Below are 20,343 nucleotides of genomic sequence, written 5' to 3' on the forward strand. Positions count from 1 at the left end.
ACTATGTCAAAGAGCAGGGGAGTTCTCCGCAGTGTGCTGATTGTGTTTTATCTCTCCACTTCCACCAGTAAAAACAGGTCATCTGGTCTTATCACACTGCTGTTTGTGGGAGTTTGCTGTGCACAAAGGAACTGCTGCATTTCCCATCTTCCAACAGCGACTGCAGCTCAGAAGTACTTCACCGGCTGCAAAGCGCTTCTGAATGCCCTGAGGTTGTGAAAGGTGCTACATAAACCCAAGTTCTTCCTCTGTTATTACCCTCTCCGTCTCCTCCACCCCACAAACCCCTCCCCCCCCCCCCCAATCCCCCCCACCCAACAGCAGAAGGTTCGTGTAAGGAAGGTGACGAAGCTGAACCTGTCCCGCCCACACCCAGAAATTTGGCTTGATGGGAAGAGCAAATTTTACTACATTTTGGACCAAGGTTGGTCAAATCAACGACTTTCCATAGCACGAATGCTGAGCTAAATTAACAAGGAAAGCGGCGTCGCGTCTCATCAGTCCACTCCTCCCTGGCTCCATCAGCAAAAGTCAGAACAAGACAGAGACGAGGACAGTCAGGAAAAGCGGGGCAGCCAGTTTGACGCGGGAGGAGGACGCGATCAAGCCCTTCTGGATAGCATAGAACTGCGCCACCTCTTCGTTGGGGTTGGGATTTGAGGCTGCATTGAACCACAAGGCAATGCACTTCCCACTCCCCCGATCGTACTCCGTGAACTTGTAGGAGTTGGACCATAACTTCTCGCATAGATCCCGCGGAGTCAGGAAGACATCGGAAAACTTCTGGCAAGTGGTCTTTTCTGGACACTGGTTTATGCCTGAAATGAAATTTTAAAAACACAAACTCACTAAGGAAACGGTCTCAAGAGACACAGGTCGAACTTCCCCTACTAACTCCGATCAAAGAGGGTGGGAGTACAAAGTGAAACAAGGTACCAGTGCTAACCTAGGAATTTGGTGGTGGGAACCTCTCTGGTAAGTTTCTCCCCCAGCTATGATTTAGATAAACAGTCAGACTGTGAATTAATACTTTGAAACAGAAACACTAGTTAAGCAGCCAAATTAACAGAAATTGCCTGACAGTGACGGTTATATGTCAATCAACAAGACAAAGAGTGTTAATCACGGTAGCAAGAAGCTAACTTCACAGTTGCAACTTGGGTGTGAGTCACCAGCTCTCTATAAAAGTATACAGGCTGTGCTATTGCACAGAGTGAGGGAGCGCAGTGTGATGAGGCCAGAGTGCAATGAGGTACAAATGCTAACTTGGGAATCTGGTGCAGGTGGGAATTCGGAGGCGGAGAAGGTTCCTGTCAGCCTCCAGAAGCTGGTGAGTGTTCAGGCTCAGTTAGGTGAGCAGGTAGGTGACTGGATGGTGTGTTTTTAAGATTTTATCCCTCTAAATGAGGGCAGACTGGTACTGGGGAAATACAAGCATTGCATTAAATTTATATCTTAACGAGTTAAACAGCTTGGTTTTACTACAGACAACAAGTAAAAAACACAATAAAGATGATAGGGCAGGTGATGTGTTGCAGCTGTAGCATGTAGGGCCTGGTGGATACCTTTCAGATCCACATCTGTAGCATCTGCTGCTCGAGGAACTTCGACCCAGACTCGATGAGCTGGAATCCGAACTTCAGAAACCGCGATGCACCAGGAAGGGGAACGTTAATTGGACACTTTGAATCAGGAGGCAGTCACACCCCTTAGGCTAGCTACTTCAGATTTGATTCGTGGTCATGGACAGGAGGGTATGACTACGAGTGAGGTAGGTGTAGGGATCCACAAGGTAACAAGAGAAAGGAGAAGGCAATAGTGCAGGTAATGATAATCAGAGTGTGACAGGAAGGAACAGGGAGAACAGACATGAGTACAAAGCAAATAAGGTCAGGGAAAAAAAATGGTAAAAAAAAAATCAGAATTAAAATCTTGTTTTGAATGCACACAGCATTCATAACAAGATAGATGAATCGGTAGCACAAATAGAAATAAATGAGTATGATATGATAGCTATTACAGAGACATAGTTGCAAAGTGGCAACGGCTTGGACCTGAATATTCAAGAGTATTTGACATTTTGGAAGGACAGGAAGAAATGGAAAAGGAGGTGGGGTAGCTCTGTTAATAAAGGTGAGATCAGTATAATAGTGAGAAATGGCCTTAGTCAGAAAACCAAAATGTAGAATCAGTTTGGGAAGAGATAGGAAATAACAAAGGAAAGAACAAAGGAAAAAAGTCACTGGTCAGAGTGGTTTATAGGCTCCCTGATGGCAACAGGAGGCAGAGATAATGGGTGACGATAAGTAAAACACTGAAATAATCATGAGAGATTTTAAGCTTCATTTGGATTGGACAAATCAAATTGGCAAAAGGAGCCTGGAGTTTGTACAATGTATTCAGGACAGCTTTTCAGAATAATATGTTCTCGGACCAACCAGGGAACAGGCTACTTTAGGCCTGGTTGTGCGTAATGAGACAGATTTAATAAATTACCTCATAGCAAAGGGTCCGCTAGGTAAGAGTGATCATAACATGATGAATTTCATGTCCAATTTGAGTGAGAAATGCTGGTTCATAACTAGTGTGCTGAAATTAAATAAAGGCAATTACAAGGGTATGAAGACAGAGTTGGCTAAAGTGGAATGGGAAAATAGGTTAAAAGGTAAGACAGTAGAGGAGGAGATATTTTATAACTCTCAACAAATATATATTCCACTGAGAAGGACTCTACGAGGAGGATGCACCATCAGTGGGAAATGAAGGAAGTTAAGGATGGTATCAAATTGAGAGAGAGGATGTCCAAGGCTGCAAAGAATAGTGTTAGTCCACAGGATTGGGAAAATTTTAGAAGCCATCAAAGGATGACTTTAAAAAAAGGGGAGAAATTGGAGTGAGAGAGAAACCTAGCAAGAAATATAAAAGCAGACAGTGAAAGCTTCTACAAACATAAAAAGGAAGAGGGTAGCTGAAGTGAGCAGGAATGCCTAAGAGAACTGGGGAATTAATAATGGGAAACAAGGAAACAACAGAGTTTGAACAAGTATTTTGTATCTGGCTTCACAGTAGAAGACGCAAAAAAAATCCAAAGAATAGTAGAAAATCAAGAGGCAAAGGGGAGGGAGGAACTTCGAACAATCACAATCACTAGAGAAAATGTACTAGGAAAACTAATGAGACTAAAGGTTGACAAGTCCCAAGGACCTGATGGTCTGTATCCTAGGGTCTTAAAGGAAGTGGCTGTAGAGATAGTGGACGCGACGGTGGATTCCAAAATTCCCTAGATTCTGGAAAGGTCCCAACGGATTGGAAAACTACAAATAGCTAATCAAGAAAGATGGGACACGGAAAACAGGAAACTATAGACCTGTTAATCTAATGTCTGTCATTAGAGAAACGCTAGAATCCATTATTAAAGAGGTAGTAGCAGGACATTCAGAAAATCATAATACAATCAGGCAGAGTCAACATGGTGTCATGAAAGGGGAATCGTGTTTGACAAATTTATTAAAGTTCTTTGTGAATGTAACAAGCAGGGTGGATAAAGGCGAACCAGTAGATGTAGTGTATTTGGATTTCCAAAAGCCTAGGTGTCACATAAAAGATTACAAGACAAGATAACAACTCATGGTGTTGGGAATGATATATCAGCATGGATAGAGGATTGGTTAACTAACAGGAATGAGTGGGTTGGGATAAATGGGTCATTTTCAGGGTGGCAAATTGTAACTAATGGAGTGACAGAAGGATCAGTGCTGGGGCCCCTATTATTTATGATCTATATTAATGAACAAGATGAAGTGGCCTACTATAGTCAAATGAAAGATAGGTGGAAAAGCAAGTTGTGAGGAAGATGCAGACAGTCTCCAAAGCTTAAGTGAGTAGGAAAAAATTTTTTGGCATGTTGGAATGTAATGTGGGAAAATGTGAGGGTGTCCACTTTGGCAGGAAGAATAGAAAAGCAGAATGGTATTTAAATGGAGAGAGGCTGAAGAATGCTGCAGTGCAGAGGGATCTGGGTGTCCTTGTACATGAATCATGAAAAGTCAGCAGGCAGGTACAGCGATTCAGAAGTAAAATGGAATGTTGGTCTTTATTGCAAAGGTGAAGGAGTATAAAAGTAGTTTAAAAGAGTCCCGCCACAACTACACAGGACATTGGTGAGATCACACCTAGTGTACTGTGTACAGTTTTTGTCACTTAACTTGAGGAGGAATATACCCGCATTGGAAGCAGTTCAGAGAATGTTCACTAGGCCGATTCCTGGGATGAAGGGATTGTTGTATGAGGAAAGGTTGAGCAGGTTGGGCCTACGCTCAGAATTTAGAAGAATGAGAGGTGATCTTAGCAAAACATGTGACATTCTGAAGTGGTTTGACAGGATAAATGCTGAGAGGATGTTTCCCTTATGGAGGAATCTAGAACTAGGAGGCACAGTTTCAAAATAAAGGGGTCTCCCATTTAAGAGGGAGATGAGGAGGAATTTCTTCTCTCAGAGGGTCGCTGGTCTTTGGAATTCTGTCACAGAGAGTAGTGAAGGCTGGGTCATTGAGTATATTCAAGGCTGATTTAGGCAGATTTTTGATCGACAAGGAAGTCAAGGGTCATGGGGGACAGACAAGAAAATGGTCACAATCAGATCAACCATGATCCTATTGAATAGCGGAGCTTGCTTGAGGGGCCGAATGATCTATTAAAGTCCTATTTCTTATGTTCTTATGGCCCACCGGATTCCCCAGCTCCAGATCTAGCAATGCCTCCTTCCTAACTGGAACATAGCCTCCTCCTAACCCTTTCCTCTAACATTATCCCAATTGATATTTGGGTTATTAAAGTCCACGAATATCACCACTGTATTGAGTCCTGCTCATCTGATTTCCCTGCCGTCTCTCTCTCAATTTGGAGGCCTATAAAATATTCCTAGGAGTGCGATCATCCCTTTTTGCTTCTGAATTCTAACCAAATGGATTCAGCCTATGCCTCAAGGAGATCCCCCACCCTTCCCAAGGCCACAATGCCTTCACAGATCAGTGCTGCCTCCCCACCTCCCTTTTGTTTTCCTTCTCTATCTTTTCTTAACACTTTATATCCTTGAATAGTCCCAAACAGCCATTTGTGCTTATAGGTCACAGGCTTTGTTCGCCACACCTTTGAGAACTCACCTGCGTTCATTCTAAACATGTCTTTGCATTCCTCTTAGTCTCTCCTCATCTGTTCCCACCAAATATGGTCCTATTTCTTTATCTAATGCTACCCAACACTCTTACTCCTTTGTGCACTTTATTCTTCTTTCCTACTTTATTATGTATGCTGCTCGTTTCCAGCCATTCTCGTGAACCTCCCCACATGGACTCCGGTCCCAGCCCTGTTGATGTTGATGATCAGCCCTGAGTTTATTGAAAGACAGGGCAAACTCAAGGAGCCATCTGGTATACTCCTGTATACATATCCCTCATGTTCTCATCTCCTCATTCAGGCCTAATACACAGCTACAAGTTTACAGAGTTTTCTGTCCTGAGGATAGAGAGAGAGAGACACTCACCCGTAGTCCAGTTCCATCCCTTGTGCCAGTTCACCTTGCAGGTATGATCGTCCCGACAGTCAGTCCACCATTCCACGCAGTCCGACTTGCAGATTGGGACATCAATAATCCGTTCCTTCCTCCAAGACTGGTCAACCTGCCACCCAAGCAGAGACATGACAAGTCATTGTGAGAGAGAGAGAGAGAGAGAGAGAGAGAGAGAGAGAGAGAGAGAGAGAGGAGAGAGAGAGAGAGAGAGAGAGAGAGGGAGAGAGAGAGAGAGAGGGAGAGAGAGAGAGGAGAGAGAGAGAGAGAGAGAGAGGGAGAGAGAGAGAGGAGAGAGAGAGAGAGAGAGAGAGAGAGAGACAGAGTGAGAGAGAGAGAGAGACGGAGTGAGAGAGAGAGAGAGACGGAGTGAGAGAGAGAGAGAGACGGAGTGAGAAAGAGAGAGAGAGAGAGAGACGGAGTGAGAGAGAGAGAGAGAGAGAGACGGAGAGAGAGAGAGAGAGAGACGGAGTGAGAGAGAGAGAGAGAGAGAGACAGAGTGAGAGAGAGAGAGAGAGACGGAGTGAGAGAGAGAGAGAGACGGAGTGAGAGAGAGAGAGAGAGAGACGGAGTGAGAGAGAGAGAGAGAGAGACGGAGTGAGAAAGAGAGAGAGAGAGAGAGAGACGGAGTGAGAAAGAGAGAGAGAGAGAGAGAGACGGAGTGAGAGAGAGAGAGAGAGACGGAGTGAGAGAGAGAGAGAGAGAGAGAGAGAGAGAGACGGAGTGAGAGAGAGAGAGAGACGGAGTGAGAGAGAGAGACAGAGAGAGAGAGAGACAGAGAGAGAGAGAGACAGAGAGAGAGAGAGACAGAGAGAGAGAGAGAGAGAGACAGAGAGAGAGAGAGAGACAGAGAGAGAGAGAGAGACGGAGTGAGAGAGAGAGAGAGACGGAGTGAGAGAGAGAGAGAGACGGAGTGAGAGAGAGAGAGAGACGGAGTGAGAGAGAGAGAGAGACGGAGTGAGAGAGAGAGAGACGGAGTGAGAGAGAGAGAGACGGAGTGAGAGAGAGAGAGAGACGGAGTGAGAGAGAGAGAGAGACGGAGTGAGAGAGAGAGAGAGACGGAGTGAGAGAGAGAGAGACGGAGTGAGAGAGAGAGAGAGAGAGAGAGAGACGGAGAGAGAGAGAGAGAGAGAGAGAGAGAGAGACGGAGTGAGAGAGAGAGAGAGAGACAGAGTGAGAGAGAGAGAGAGAGAGAGACAGAGTGAGAGAGAGAGAGAGAGAGAGAGACAGAGTGAGAGAGAGAGAGAGAGAGAGAGACGGAGTGAGAGAGAGAGAGAGACGGAGTGAGAAAGAGAGAGAGAGAGAGAGACGGAGTGAGAGAGAGAGAGAGAGAGACGGAGTGAGAGAGAGAGAGAGAGAGAGAGAGACAGAGAGAGAGAGAGAGAGACGGAGTGAGAGAGAGAGACAGAGAGAGAGAGAGAGAGAGAGAGAGACAGAGAGAGAGAGAGAGAGACAGAGAGAGAGAGAGAGAGAGACAGAGAGAGAGAGAGAGAGAGACGGAGTGAGAGAGAGAGAGAGACGGAGTGAGAGAGAGAGAGAGACGGAGTGAGAGAGAGAGAGAGAGAGAGAGAGAGACGGAATGAGAGAGAGAGAGAGAGAGAGAGAGAGAGAGACGGAATATGAGAGAGAGAGAGAGAGAGAGAGAGAGACGGAATGAGAGAGAGAGAGAGAGAGAGAGAGAGAGAGAGAGACACGGAATGAGAGAGAGAGAGAGAGAGACACGGAATGAGAGAGAGAGAGAGAGAGAGAGAGAGAGACACGGAATGAGAGAGAGAGAGAGAGAGAGAGAGACACGGAATGAGAGAGAGAGAGAGAGAGAGAGAGAGAGACACGGAATGAGAGAGAGAGAGAGAGAGAGACACGGAATGAGAGAGAGAGAGGGAGAGACACGGAATGAGAGAGAGAGAGGGAGAGACACGGAGTGAGAGAGGGAGAGACACGGAGTGAGAGAGGGAGAGACACGGAGTGAGAGAGGGAGAGACACGGAGTGAGAGAGGGAGAGACACGGAGTGAGAGAGGGAGAGACACGGAGTGAGAGAGGGAGAGACACGGAGTGAGAGAGGGAGAGACACGGAGTGAGAGAGGGAGAGACACGGAGTGAGAGAGGGAGAGACACGGAGTGAGAGAGGGAGAGACACGGAGTGAGAGAGGGAGAGACACGGAGTGAGAGAGGGAGAGACACGGAGTGAGAGAGGGAGAGACACGGAGTGAGAGAGGGAGAGACACGGAGTGAGAGAGGGAGAGACACGGAGTGAGAGAGGGAGAGACACGGAGTGAGAGAGGGAGAGACACGGAGTGAGAGAGGGAGAGACACGGAGTGAGAGAGGGAGAGACACGGAGTGAGAGAGGGAGAGACACGGAGTGAGAGAGGGAGAGACACGGAGTGAGAGAGGGAGAGACACGGAGTGAGAGAGGGAGAGACACGGAGTGAGAGAGGGAGAGACACGGAGTGAGAGAGGGAGAGACACGGAGTGAGAGAGGGAGAGACACGGAGTGAGAGAGGGAGAGACACGGAGTGAGAGAGGGAGAGACACGGAGTGAGAGAGGGAGAGACACGGAGTGAGAGAGGGAGAGACACGGAGTGAGAGAGGGAGAGACACGGAGTGAGAGAGGGAGAGACACGGAGTGAGAGAGGGAGAGACACGGAGTGAGAGAGGGAGAGACACGGAGTGAGAGAGGGAGAGACACGGAGTGAGAGAGGGAGAGACACGGAGTGAGAGAGGGAGAGACACGGAGTGAGAGAGGGAGAGACACGGAGTGAGAGAGGGAGAGACACGGAGTGAGAGAGGGAGAGACACGGAGTGAGAGAGGGAGAGACACGGAGTGAGAGAGGGAGAGACACGGAGTGAGAGAGGGAGAGACACGGAGTGAGAGAGGGAGAGACACGGAGTGAGAGAGGGAGAGACACGGAGTGAGAGAGGGAGAGACACGGAGTGAGAGAGGGAGAGACACGGAGTGAGAGAGGGAGAGACACGGAGTGAGAGAGGGAGAGACACGGAGTGAGAGAGTGAGAGACACGGAGTGAGAGAGGGAGAGACACGGAGTGAGAGAGGGAGAGACACGGAGTGAGAGAGGGAGAGACACGGAGTGAGAGAGGGAGAGACACGGAGTGAGAGAGGGAGAGACACGGAGTGAGAGAGGGAGAGACACGGAGTGAGAGAGGGAGAGACACGGAGTGAGAGAGGGAGAGACACGGAGTGAGAGAGGGAGAGACACGGAGTGAGAGAGAGAGAGAGACGGAGTGAGAGAGAGAGAGAGAGACGGAGTGAGAGAGAGAGAGAGACGGAGTGAGAGAGAGAGAGACGGAGTGAGAGAGAGAGAGACGGAGTGAGAGAGAGAATGACGGAGTGAGAGAGAGAGAGACGGAGTGAGAGAGAGAGAGACGGAGTGAGAGAGAGAGAGACGGAGTGAGAGAGAGAGAGAGACGGAGTGAGAGAGAGAGAGACGGAGTGAGAGAGAGAGAGACGGAGTGAGAGAGAGAGAGACGGAGTGAGAGAGAGAGAGACGGAGTGAGAGAGAGAGAGACGGAGTGAGAGAGAGAGAGAGACGGAGTGAGAGAGAGAGAGAGACGGAGTGAGAGAGAGAGAGAGACGGAGTGAGAGAGAGAGAGAGAGACGGAGTGAGAGAGAGAGAGAGACGGAGTGAGAGAGAGAGAGAGACGGAGTGAGAGAGAGAGAGAGAGAGAGACGGAGTGAGAGAGAGAGAGAGACGGAGTGAGAGAGAGAGAGAGAGAGAGACGGAGTGAGAGAGAGAGAGAGAGAGACGGAGTGAGAGAGAGAGAGAGACGGAGTGAGAGAGAGAGAGAGAGAGACGGAGTGAGAGAGAGAGAGAGAAAGACGGAGTGAGAGAGAGAGAGAGACGGAGTGAGAGAGAGAGAGAGAGAGACGGAGTGAGAGAGAGAGACGGAGTGAGAGAGAGAGAGAGACGGAGTGAGAGAGAGAGAGAGACGGAGTGAGAGAGAGAGAGAGACGGAGTGAGAGAGAGAGAGAGACGGAGTGAGAGAGAGAGAGAGAGAGAGAGAGAGAGACGGAGTGAGAGAGAGAGAGACGGAGTGAGAGAGAGAGAGACGGAGTGAGAGAGAGAGAGAGACGGAGTGAGAGAGAGAGAGAGACGGAGTGAGAGAGAGAGAGAGACGGAGTGAGAGAGAGAGAGAGACGGAGTGAGAGAGAGAGAGAGACGGAGTGAGAGAGAGAGACGGAGTGAGAGAGAGAGAGAGACGGAGTGAGAGAGAGAGAGAGACGGAGTGAGAGAGAGAGAGAGACGGAGTGAGAGAGAGAGAGAGAGAGAGAGAGAGAGAGAGACGGAGTGAGAGAGAGAGAGACGGAGTGAGAGAGAGAGAGACGGAGTGAGAGAGAGAGAGACGGAGTGAGAGAGAGAGAGAGACGGAGTGAGAGAGAGAGACGGAGTGAGAGAGAGAGAGACGGAGTGAGAGAGAGAGAGACGGAGTGAGAGAGAGAGAGACGGAGTGAGAGAGAGAGAGAGACGGAGTGAGAGAGAGAGAGAGACGGAGTGAGAGAGAGAGAGAGAGACGGAGTGAGAGAGAGAGAGAGACGGAGTGAGAGAGAGAGAGAGACGGAGTGAGAGAGAGAGAGAGAGAGAGACGGAGTGAGAGAGAGAGAGAGACGGAGTGAGAGAGAGAGAGAGAGAGAGACGGAGTGAGAGAGAGAGAGAGAGAGACGGAGTGAGAGAGAGAGAGAGAGACGGAGTGAGAGAGAGAGAGAGAGAGAGACGGAGTGAGAGAGAGAGAGAGAAAGACGGAGTGAGAGAGAGAGAGAGACGGAGTGAGAGAGAGAGAGAGAGAGACGGAGTGAGAGAGAGAGACGGAGTGAGAGAGAGAGAGAGACGGAGTGAGAGAGAGAGAGAGACGGAGTGAGAGAGAGAGAGAGACGGAGTGAGAGAGAGAGAGAGACGGAGTGAGAGAGAGAGAGAGACGGAGTGAGAGAGAGAGAGAGAGAGAGAGAGAGACGGAGTGAGAGAGAGAGAGACGGAGTGAGAGAGAGAGAGACGGAGTGAGAGAGAGAGAGAGACGGAGTGAGAGAGAGAGAGAGACGGAGTGAGAGAGAGAGAGAGACGGAGTGAGAGAGAGAGAGAGACGGAGTGAGAGAGAGAGAGAGACGGAGTGAGAGAGAGAGAGACGGAGTGAGAGAGAGAGAGACGGAGTGAGAGAGAGAGAGACGGAGTGAGAGAGAGAGAGAGACGGAGTGAGAGAGAGAGAGAGACGGAGTGAGAGAGAGAGAGAGAGAGAGAGAGACGGAGTGAGAGAGAGAGAGACGGAGTGAGAGAGAGAGAGACGGAGTGAGAGAGAGAGAGAGACGGAGTGAGAGAGAGAGAGAGACGGAGTGAGAGAGAGAGAGAGACGGAGTGAGAGAGAGAGAGAGACGGAGTGAGAGAGAGAGAGAGACGGAGTGAGAGAGAGAGAGAGACGGAGTGAGAGTGAGAGAGAGATGGAGTGAGAGTGAGAGAGAGACGGAGTGAGAGAGAGAGAGAGACGGAGTGAGAGAGAGAGAGAGAGACGGAGTGAGAGAGAGAGAGAGACGGAGTGAGAGAGAGAGAGAGACGGAGTGAGAGTGAGAGAGAGATGGAGTGAGAGTGAGAGAGAGACGGAGTGAGAGTGAGAGAGAGACGGAGTGAGAGTGAGAGAGACACGGAGTGAGAGAGACACGGAGTGAGAGAGACACGGAGTGAGAGAGACACGGAGTGAGAGAGACACGGAGTGAGAGAGACACGGAGTGAGAGAGACACGGAGTGAGAGAGAGAGGGAGGCGCGGGGGGGGGGGCCCACAGAGCCGGCGGGGGGGGCCGCAGAGAGGGCGTGGGGGGCCGCAGAGAGAGCGAGGGGGGCCGCAGAGAGAGCGAGGGGGGCCGCAGAGAGAGCGAGGGGGGCCGCAGAGAGAGCGAGGGGGGCCGCAGAGAGAGCGAGGGGGGCCGCAGACAGAGCGAGGGGGGCCGCAGACAGAGCGAGGGGGGCCGCAGACAGAGCGAGGGGGGCCGCAGACAGAGCGAGGGGGGCCGCAGACAGAGCGAGGGGGGCCGCAGACAGAGCGAGGGGGGCCGCAGAGAGAGCGAGGGGGGCCGCAGAGAGAGCGAGGGGGGCCGCAGAGAGAGCGAGGGGGGGGGGCCGCAGAGAGAGCGGGGCGGGGGCCGCAGAGAGAGCGGGGCGGCCACAGAGAGAGCAGGGGGGCACAGAGAGAGCAGGGGGGCACAGAGAGAACGCTTTGTAATCTGATTTGGATTGAATATCAGTAACACGAAAAATTCAACTAAAAATCCATCTTGGCCAAACAAGTATAACTCACAAAATCTTAACACTTCTTCCTCCAGTCATACCTCAAATCACTCCCAATTGGCATAACACCATTCAATTGATCAGCTACCCGACACAGTTAGATACAGAGTAAAGCTCCCTCTACACTGTCCCCATCAAACACTCCCAGGACAGGTACAGCACGGGGTTAGATACAGAGTAAATCTCCCTCTACACTGTCCCCATCAAACACTCCCAGGACAGGTACAGCACGGGGTTAGATACAGAGTAAAGCTCCCTCTACACTGTCCCCATCAAACACTCCCAGGACAGGTACAGCACGGGGTTAGATACAGAGTAAAGCTCCCTCTACACTGTCCCCATCAAACACTCCCAGGACAGGTACAGCACGGGGTTAGATACAGAGTAAATCTCGCTCTACACCGTCCCCATCAAACACTCCCAGGACAGGGACAGCACGGGGTTAGATACAGAGTAAAACTCCCCCTACACTGTCCCCATCAAACACTCCCAGGACAGGTACAGCACGGGGTTAGATACAGAGTAAAACTCCCCCTACACTGTCCCCATCAAACACTCCCAGGACAGGTACAGCACGGGGTTAGATACAGAGTAAAACTCCCCCTACACTGTCCCCATCAAACACTCCCAGGACAGGTACAGCACGGGGTTAGATACAGAGTAAAACTCCCCCTACACTGTCCCCATCAAACACTCCCAGGACAGGTACAGCACAGGGTTAGATATAGTGTAAAACTCCCCCTACACTGTCCCCATCAAACACTCCCAGGACAGGTACAGCACAGGGTTAGATATAGTGTAAAACTCCCCCTACACTGTCCCCATCAAACACTCCCAGGACAGGTACAGCACGGGGTTAGATACAGAGTAAAGCTCCCTCTACACTGTCCCCATCAAACAATCCCAGGACAGGTACAGCACGGGGTTAGATATAGAGTAAAGCTCCCTCTACACTGTCCCCATCAAACAATCCCAGGACAGGTACAGCACGGGGTTAGATACAGAGTAAAGCCCCCTCTACACTGTCCCCATCAAACAATCCCAGGACAGGTACAGCACGGGGTTAGATACAGAGTAAAGCTCCCTCTACACCATCCCCATCAAACACTCCCAGGACAGGTACAGCACGGGGTTAGATACAGAGTAAAGCTCCCTCTACACTGTCCCCATCAAACACTCCCAGGACAGGTACAGCACGGGGTTAGATACAGAGTAAAGCTCCCTCTACACTGTCCCCATCAAACAATCCCAGGACAGGTACAGCACGGGGTTAGATACAGAGTAAAGCTCCCTCTACACTGTCCCCATCAAACACTCCCAGGACAGGTACAGCACGGGGTTAGATACAGAGTAAAGCTCCCTCTACACTGTCCCCATCAAACACTCCCAGGACAGGTACAGCACGGGGTTAGATACAGAGTAAAGCTCCCTCTACACCATCCCCATCAAACACTCCCAGGACAGGTACAGCATACGTTGATGAAACTCCCTCCTTAAATCCCACAGCCATCTGATTTCTGAATAATTACCAAATGCATCACACCACAGGACAGCACGGCTCACCTGTACTATCCAAGGACCCAAGTTGGGGGAACATTCATACAAGCAGGTGTCCTGGATAAAATGTCTCTTGCATTTTTCTGTCATGATGCCACAGTGATTCCAGTTGAAGTTGTAGAGATTGGACATGTCGTTGTGTGCCTCCACGCTAATATTGGCTTTACAACAGGCATTGTTTCTCCAAGGTCTACACTGCACACAACAAAGACAAGTCAGTAACAAAAGATTAAAGGACATAGTTTCCACTTAGCACTTAGATATTTTATCAAGATATAACTCTACCCATAAAAGATCCCACAAGCACTCCATCAAAGAACAGGGGAAGTGCTCAACTCAGAGACTGAAGCTCCGTGATTCCAGGCTGACACTCCCAGTGCAGTACCAAGAGAGCACTGCATTGTCGGAGGTGCTATCTTTCAAATGAGATGTTTAACCTGAGGCTCCTTCTGCCCTCTCTGGTGTTTCTAAAAGTTCCCAGAGTCATGATTTCGAAGATGAGTAGGGGAGTTCTCTCTGATGCCTTGGCCAATATTTATCCCTCAATCATCATCAAATCAGATTATCCGGCCAGTATCTCATTGCTGTTTGTGGGATCTTGCTGTGTACAAACTGACTACTTTGTTTCCCACACTATAACAAGTGACCACAGTTCAAAAGTACTTCATGGGCTGTAAAGTGTGTTTTGCAACATCCTGAGGTCAGGAACGATACTCTGGAAACATGAGTCCCTTTGTATTATGGAGTCAGCTTTGGCTGTTATGAGGCTTACAATGAATTATTAACAAAGTCTGTTTTTTTTTTAAAAGAGAGCCCTCCACGTATCTCACTAATCTTTTTATAATGCTCTCTGGGGATGCAGGCATCATTTATTATCTAGTTGTCTATCTTTTATACAGCCAAAGGTTTGCTATAGCACTTCAGAAGGCAGTCTAGGATCAACCAGATTGGTATGGGGACTGGAGGCACTAAGTCACATATAAAATCCCTACAGGGCTTGACAGGGTAGATGCTAACAGACCACGTCCCCCCTGGCTGGAGCGTAGAGAGTAGGTCAGTCTCAGGATAGAGAACTGCCCATTTCGGACTGAGATGAGGTGGTATTTCTTCACCCAGAGGATCGTCCCTGGAATTCTTTATTCCAGAGAGCTGTGGATGCTCAGTCCTTGAGTCTATTCAAGGCACTGAGGGAATTAAGGAATATGGGGATAGGACAGGGAAAGTGGAGGTGAAATTGAAGATCGGCTGCAATCTTATTGAATGGCAGAGCAGGTTCAAGGGGCCGAATGGCTTACCCCTGTTTCTCATGACCTTATAAAATTCTTTCATGGGGATGTGAGCATCACTGGAAGGCCAGCATTTGTTGCCCCTCCCTAACTGCCTTTGAACTGAGTGGCTTGCTCGGCCATTTCAGAGGGCAGTTCAGACTCAACCACATTTGCTGTGGTTCTGGAGTCACATGTAGGCCAGACCGGGTAAGGACAGCAGATTTCCTTCCCTAAAGGGCATTAGTGACCCAGATGAGTTCTGGGGTTAGATGGGAATGTGGAAATCGAAACACAAGACGATCAGCCATGATCTTATTGAATGGCGGAGCAGGCTCGAGGGGGCCGAACGTTTCATGGTCACCATTAGACTAGCTTCTTAATTCTAGATTTATTAATTAAATTTACATTCTCACCAGCAGCCTTGGCCCCAGAATATTAGCCTGAGCCACTGGATTACCAGCCCAGTGACATTATCACTACGCCACCATTCCCCCAGTAACTTTGGACATATGATTCCCAAATCTCCCCATCGCTGGGGGTTTTCCTTGCCTCATGTCTGGGTCTGTTGTTGATTCATTGATAAAGATTGATTGGCCAAGCTCTTAGTCCTACCCTAACACCTCCCTAACTCTCTAACCTCCTAGAACCCTCCAAAATATCCATGCTCCTCCAATTCTACCTCTTGCACATGCCTTATTTTAATCATCCCACCATTGGTGGCCAAGATCTGGAATTCCCTCCCTCAGCCTCTCCATCTCTCCTGCTTCCTTTAAGACGCTCCTTAAAACCAACCTCTTTGACCAGCCCTATCCCAGTATCGCACCTGACTGGGGATCAAAATTTTGTTGGATAATGCTCACGTGCCGGGCCTCAAGATGTTTCACTACGTTCAAGGCGCCACATAAATTCAAGATTTCATTGTTGAACACTGCGATTAGTCAACAACGGCATTATCTTTGCACTGTGCAGCTACTGATATGGGAGAAGGTCAACCAAATGAAAGTTGGGAGCTTTGTTTATCCAGCAATCTTTACGCATGATCGATAGTTTCTGGGATAGCGAGGGCCTGCAAGGTGCGAGGGAAATACCCGTTAAAACTGGTGCAAACAGTCAGAAGGGTTAGGGAACATCCTTCAAAAGAACACAACACCCGCCAGAATGGTGTCGTCCCCTGGCTAGTTTAATATTAACACACTGGTCCCAGATATGGAGATTCGAGCAACATCAATGTCAGCACAATTTACAGGGTTTGACGTCATATTTACTACCGTCTGATTGCAGAAGCTGAAGAGAGTAGATTAACTTTGCTGAAGTATAAAGTTAAGATGCTGGCGTCAAGGTCACCCTTATCAGTTTGTTAAATCACACTAACAGACAACACAGGGGCCAAGTCCAGATTAAAACGTGAGGGGGGGCTGGGGGGGGGGGAACAGGGAAGCAACTGGGAAAGGAGGAGAAGGAAAAGTTGAACAAATGGACCTGATATTGTCCAACATTCTCTATTCCTGGGCAGGAGTGAGAAACCGGAGCCACAAACATGCCAGCCAGGTCCCAGCTTCAGTCTGTGTATTGATCCCAGTTGGTCCCAGTTCAGGCAACAAGGATTTCAGCATAAAACAAAAACAAAAACACCTGAAAAAACTCAGCAGGTCTGGCAGCATCTGCGGAGAGGTTAATGTTTCGAGTCCGAATGACCCTTCAACAGAACTAAGTAAAAATAGAAAAGAGGTGAAATATAAACTGGTTTAAGTGGGGAGTGGGGGGGTGAGACATGTAGAGCTGGATAGAGGGCCAGTGATAGGTGGAGATAAACCAAAAGATGTCACAGACAAAAGGACAAAGAGGTGTTGAAGGAATGTGCTAATTAAGGGTAGAAAGCAGGACAAGCAAGGTACAGATAGGCCCAGTGAGGGTGGGGTGGGGGGAAGGAATCAAAATAGGCTAAAAGGTAGAGATAAAACAATGGATGAAAATACATTTAAAAATAATGGAAATAGATGGGAAAAGAAAAATCTATATAACTTATTGGGAAAAAAAGGGGGGGGGATCGGAAAGGGGGTGGGGATGGAGGAGAGAGTTCTTGATCTTAAATCTCAATCATGAAACGTTAACTGTGTTCCTCTCCGCAGATGCTGCCAGACTTGCTGAGTTTTTCCAGGTATTTTTGTTTTGGATTTCCAGCATCCGCAGTTTTTTGCTTTTATCTAAGAATTTCAGCATTGTCCTCTGAGCCCCAAAACTACAAAGGTTTGAGTGATAGGCTAGAGCCAGAGGCCATCAACATAAGATAGTCACTAATAAACCCAGCAGGGAATTCAGGAGAAACATCTTTACCCAGAGAGTGGGGAGAATGTGGAACTCGCTCCCATGGGGAGTGGATGAGGTGAATAATGTTGAAGTGGGGCGGGGGGAGTGGGGGGGAGAAGCTGGATGAACACACAAGGGAGAAGGGAATAGAAGGATATGGTAATGGAGCGAGATGAAGAGGAGGTTCGAGGGGAACTGATCAACTCAGCCTGTTTCTGTGCTAAGGAGGTTATTCCTTCTTGTTCTGGACTCCCTGCACCAGAGGAAATAGTTTCTCTCTTTCCCCCCACCGCCACCCCACCCCCCCCCCCCCAATCAACTCCTTTAATCAACTTAAATACATCACTGCTTTGCTACTTAATTACAGGGGTGACAGTGTTGTAGTGGTGATGTCAGTGCACTAGTAATCAATAGGCCCAGGCTAATGCTAGGGACACAGGTTCAAACCTCACCATGCGGAATTTAAACTCAATTAACAAAATCTGGAAAAGTGACCATGACACTACCGTGGATTGTTGCAACAACCCATCTGGGTCACTAATGTCACTTATTTGGAGCCTGAATGGCCCAGTTGGTGGAGCATCAGACTTTATTCTGAGGGTCCAGGGTTCCCGTCTGGGAGCTGCTTTTGTGGCAAGCAGTGTCCTTTAGGAAAGGAAATCTGCCATTCTTACCTGGTCCGGACTCACGGCAATGTGGCTGACTCTGACTTCCCTCCCTATTGGCCCAGCGAGCCACTCAATTGGGGATGGGCAACAAGTGCTGGCCTTGCCAGTGATGCCTGCATCCCATGAGAGAATTTTTTTTTAAAAAAGGCATTGCTTTTTTCTGTGGACTCAGAATTAGAGCCAGACCGTTCATGGTGGTTATTAGAAATCTGGAGTCCTGTCCCCCAAAAAGCTGTACAGGTTGGGGGCAAGATTTAAGACTAAGATTGGCAGGTGCTTGTTTGCGAATGGTCTGAAGTGTTATGGAATCAAGCTGGGCAGATGGAGTTAAGGAGCACATCAGCCATGATTGAACTGAAAGCAGAACTGACTCAAGGGGCTGAATGGCCTCTTCCTGTTCCTATGTAAGAAGGAAAATTAGCAGTTCTGCCACCAAGTCATCATAGACTAATTCCATGCTACGAAGTTCAGGTATGGGGTCAGGTTTAGAGTCAATAGCGATGCCCTTCACAGTCAAATTGCCCTTCCATGCTCGCACAAAGAATGGCCACTTGGAAGAAGGACCAGTGGTTGAGGAAGACTGCAAACTGGCACACGGTCCAGCAACATCCGAACTGAAAAATTCTGTTCCTGATTTTCAAGGCCCTCCATGTCCTCTCTCCTTCCCTATCTCTGGAATCTCATCCAGCCCCACAACTCCCCCATCATCTCTGTGCTCCTCCAATGCCAGTCTCTCGAGCATCCCTCCACTAATGGTGGTCGTGCCTCCAACTGTTTGGATCCTAAAAGCTCTGGAAGTCCCCTCTTTGCCTCTCTCCCCTGCTCCTTAAAACCCTTGTCCTCCTTCCACTTAGCTTTTGGGCACCTGTCTGAATATCTCATGGGGCTCAGTGTCAAACCGCTTCTGACTCCGGCTCCTATGAAGCGTTCTGGGGCGTTTTACTGTGTTAAGAGTGCTATATAAATGCAAACTGTTGTTGAGGGGCAGAGGAACCAAAGAACATTAAAGTGGGGTTCATGACCCCGTACTACCGCTCTTTCACACCACCTATTGCCAGACCTAGAACACTGAGTCAGAGACAGAGGCATCGAATGTAACTCAGAAGGGGGGGTATAAAAGCAAATGCCTGGCCTGTCCTCTTGCCTCCACATTACCTGTTTGTAGAGATTCCCCTCGTATCCTGGCTTCGTTTTGTGATGTTTCGCATCCATGCAAGTGTTGAGGATATCCTTGGCTGCTGTCGTAGTAAGAGTCAGTCCCAAAACTAACAGCCACAGCATCTTCCTGCACAGGAGTAAGCACCAGCAAACAAGTGAGCTTGAGAAGTAAATGGGAAACAGCAGCATCCATAATACATTCCAAAATACTGAAAAACGGAAAATGCCGGAAACACTCAGCTGGTCAGGCAGCACCAACACCTTGTATTTATTTACTAATTTTAACCCATTAAAACATCCCAAGGAACTGTAGCAATTACCAAACAAAATTTGACACCGGGTCACATACAGAGATATTTAGGGACAGGCGACCAAATTCAATAAGATCACGGCCGATCTGATTGTGGCCTCAACTCAGCCTTGAATATATTCAATGACCCAGCTTCCACTGCTCTCTGGTGAAGAGAATCCCACAGATTAACGACCTTCTGAGAGAAGAAATTCCTCCTTATCTCCATCTGAAATGGGAGACTCCTTGTCTTTAAACTGCACCACCCACCCACCCCCCCCACGCCCCTGTACAGGAGGAGTGTGAATATTGGAGGGGTAAATATTGTGAAAGAGGGGATATTCGTGGTTTTAATGTGTTTGAAAGCGGTTACGTCACTTGGGCCAGGATGAAAAGTATCCCAGGCTGGTCAAGAGAAACAGGAGGAGGAAATAGCAGAGGCTCTGAAAATCATCTTCCCAACCTTCTCCGGCAACAGGTGAGGTGCCAGACAGTTAATACTGCATCATTGTTTAAAAAAAAAGGGGAAAAGGGATAAACTGAGTGAATACAGGCCAGTCAGCCTCACCCCATCAGCAAATGCTTGGAAAAAACTCAGGCACGATACTACTCGTCATTTAGAAAGACATGGATTAATCAAGAACAGACAGCGCGGATCTGTTAAGACAAGGTTATGTCTGGCTACAACAAAAACAGAATTACCTGGAAAAACTCAGCAGGTCTGGCAGCATCGGCGGAGAAGAAAAGAGTTGACGTTTCGAGTCCTCATGACCCTTCGACAGAACTTGCGTTCGAGTCCAAGAAAGAGTTGAAATATAAGCTGGTTTAAGGTGTGTGTGTGGGGGGGCGGAGAGATAGAGAGACAAAGAGGTGGAGGGGGGGTGGGGGGGTGTGGTTGTAGGGACAAACAAGCAGTGATAGAAGCAGATCATCAAAAGATGTCAACGACAATAGTACAATAGAACACATAGGTGTTAAAATTAAAGTTGGTGATATTATCTAAACGAATGTGCTAATTAAGAATGGATGGTAGGGCACTCAAGGTATAGCTCTAGTGGGGGTTTTTTTTATATAATGGAAATAGGTGGGAAAAGGAAAATCTTTATAATTTATTGGAAAAAAAAGGGAAGGGGGAAACAGAAAGGGGGTGGGGATGGGGGAGGGAGCTTACGACCTAAAGTTGTTGAATTCAATATTCAGTCCAGAAGGCTGTAAAGTCCCTAGTCGGAAGATGAGGTGTTGTT

At 48.6% G+C, this 20,343-nt stretch overlaps 1 protein-coding gene across 6 annotated transcripts in view; it reads right to left on the reverse strand.

Annotated features, from left to right (window-relative positions):
- Positions 1-336: 336 nt before the first annotated feature.
- folr (folate receptor) overlaps positions 337-20,343 on the reverse strand; it is a 46,140-nt gene continuing 26,133 nt past the window's right edge. For 3 of the 6 annotated variants that reach the window (XM_041199478.1, XM_041199480.1, XM_041199479.1), the window contains exons 2-5: positions 18,808-18,937; positions 13,416-13,599; positions 5,543-5,678; positions 337-818 (exon numbers count right to left, since the gene is read on the reverse strand). In XM_041199478.1, the coding sequence (XP_041055412.1) occupies positions 532-818; positions 5,543-5,678; positions 13,416-13,599; positions 18,808-18,860 (660 nt within the window). In that variant the 5' untranslated portion in view covers positions 18,861-18,937 and the 3' untranslated portion in view covers positions 337-531. Of the gene's footprint in view, positions 819-5,542; positions 5,679-13,415; positions 13,605-18,807; positions 18,938-20,343 lie in introns of all 6 variants that reach the window. The other 3 variants (XM_041199477.1, XM_041199476.1, XM_041199475.1) reach the window with 1 other exon arrangement.

Source organism: Carcharodon carcharias, chromosome 11 (assembly GCF_017639515.1).
Source record: "Carcharodon carcharias isolate sCarCar2 chromosome 11, sCarCar2.pri, whole genome shotgun sequence".
NCBI classification, from domain to species: Eukaryota; Metazoa; Chordata; class Chondrichthyes; order Lamniformes; family Lamnidae; genus Carcharodon; species Carcharodon carcharias.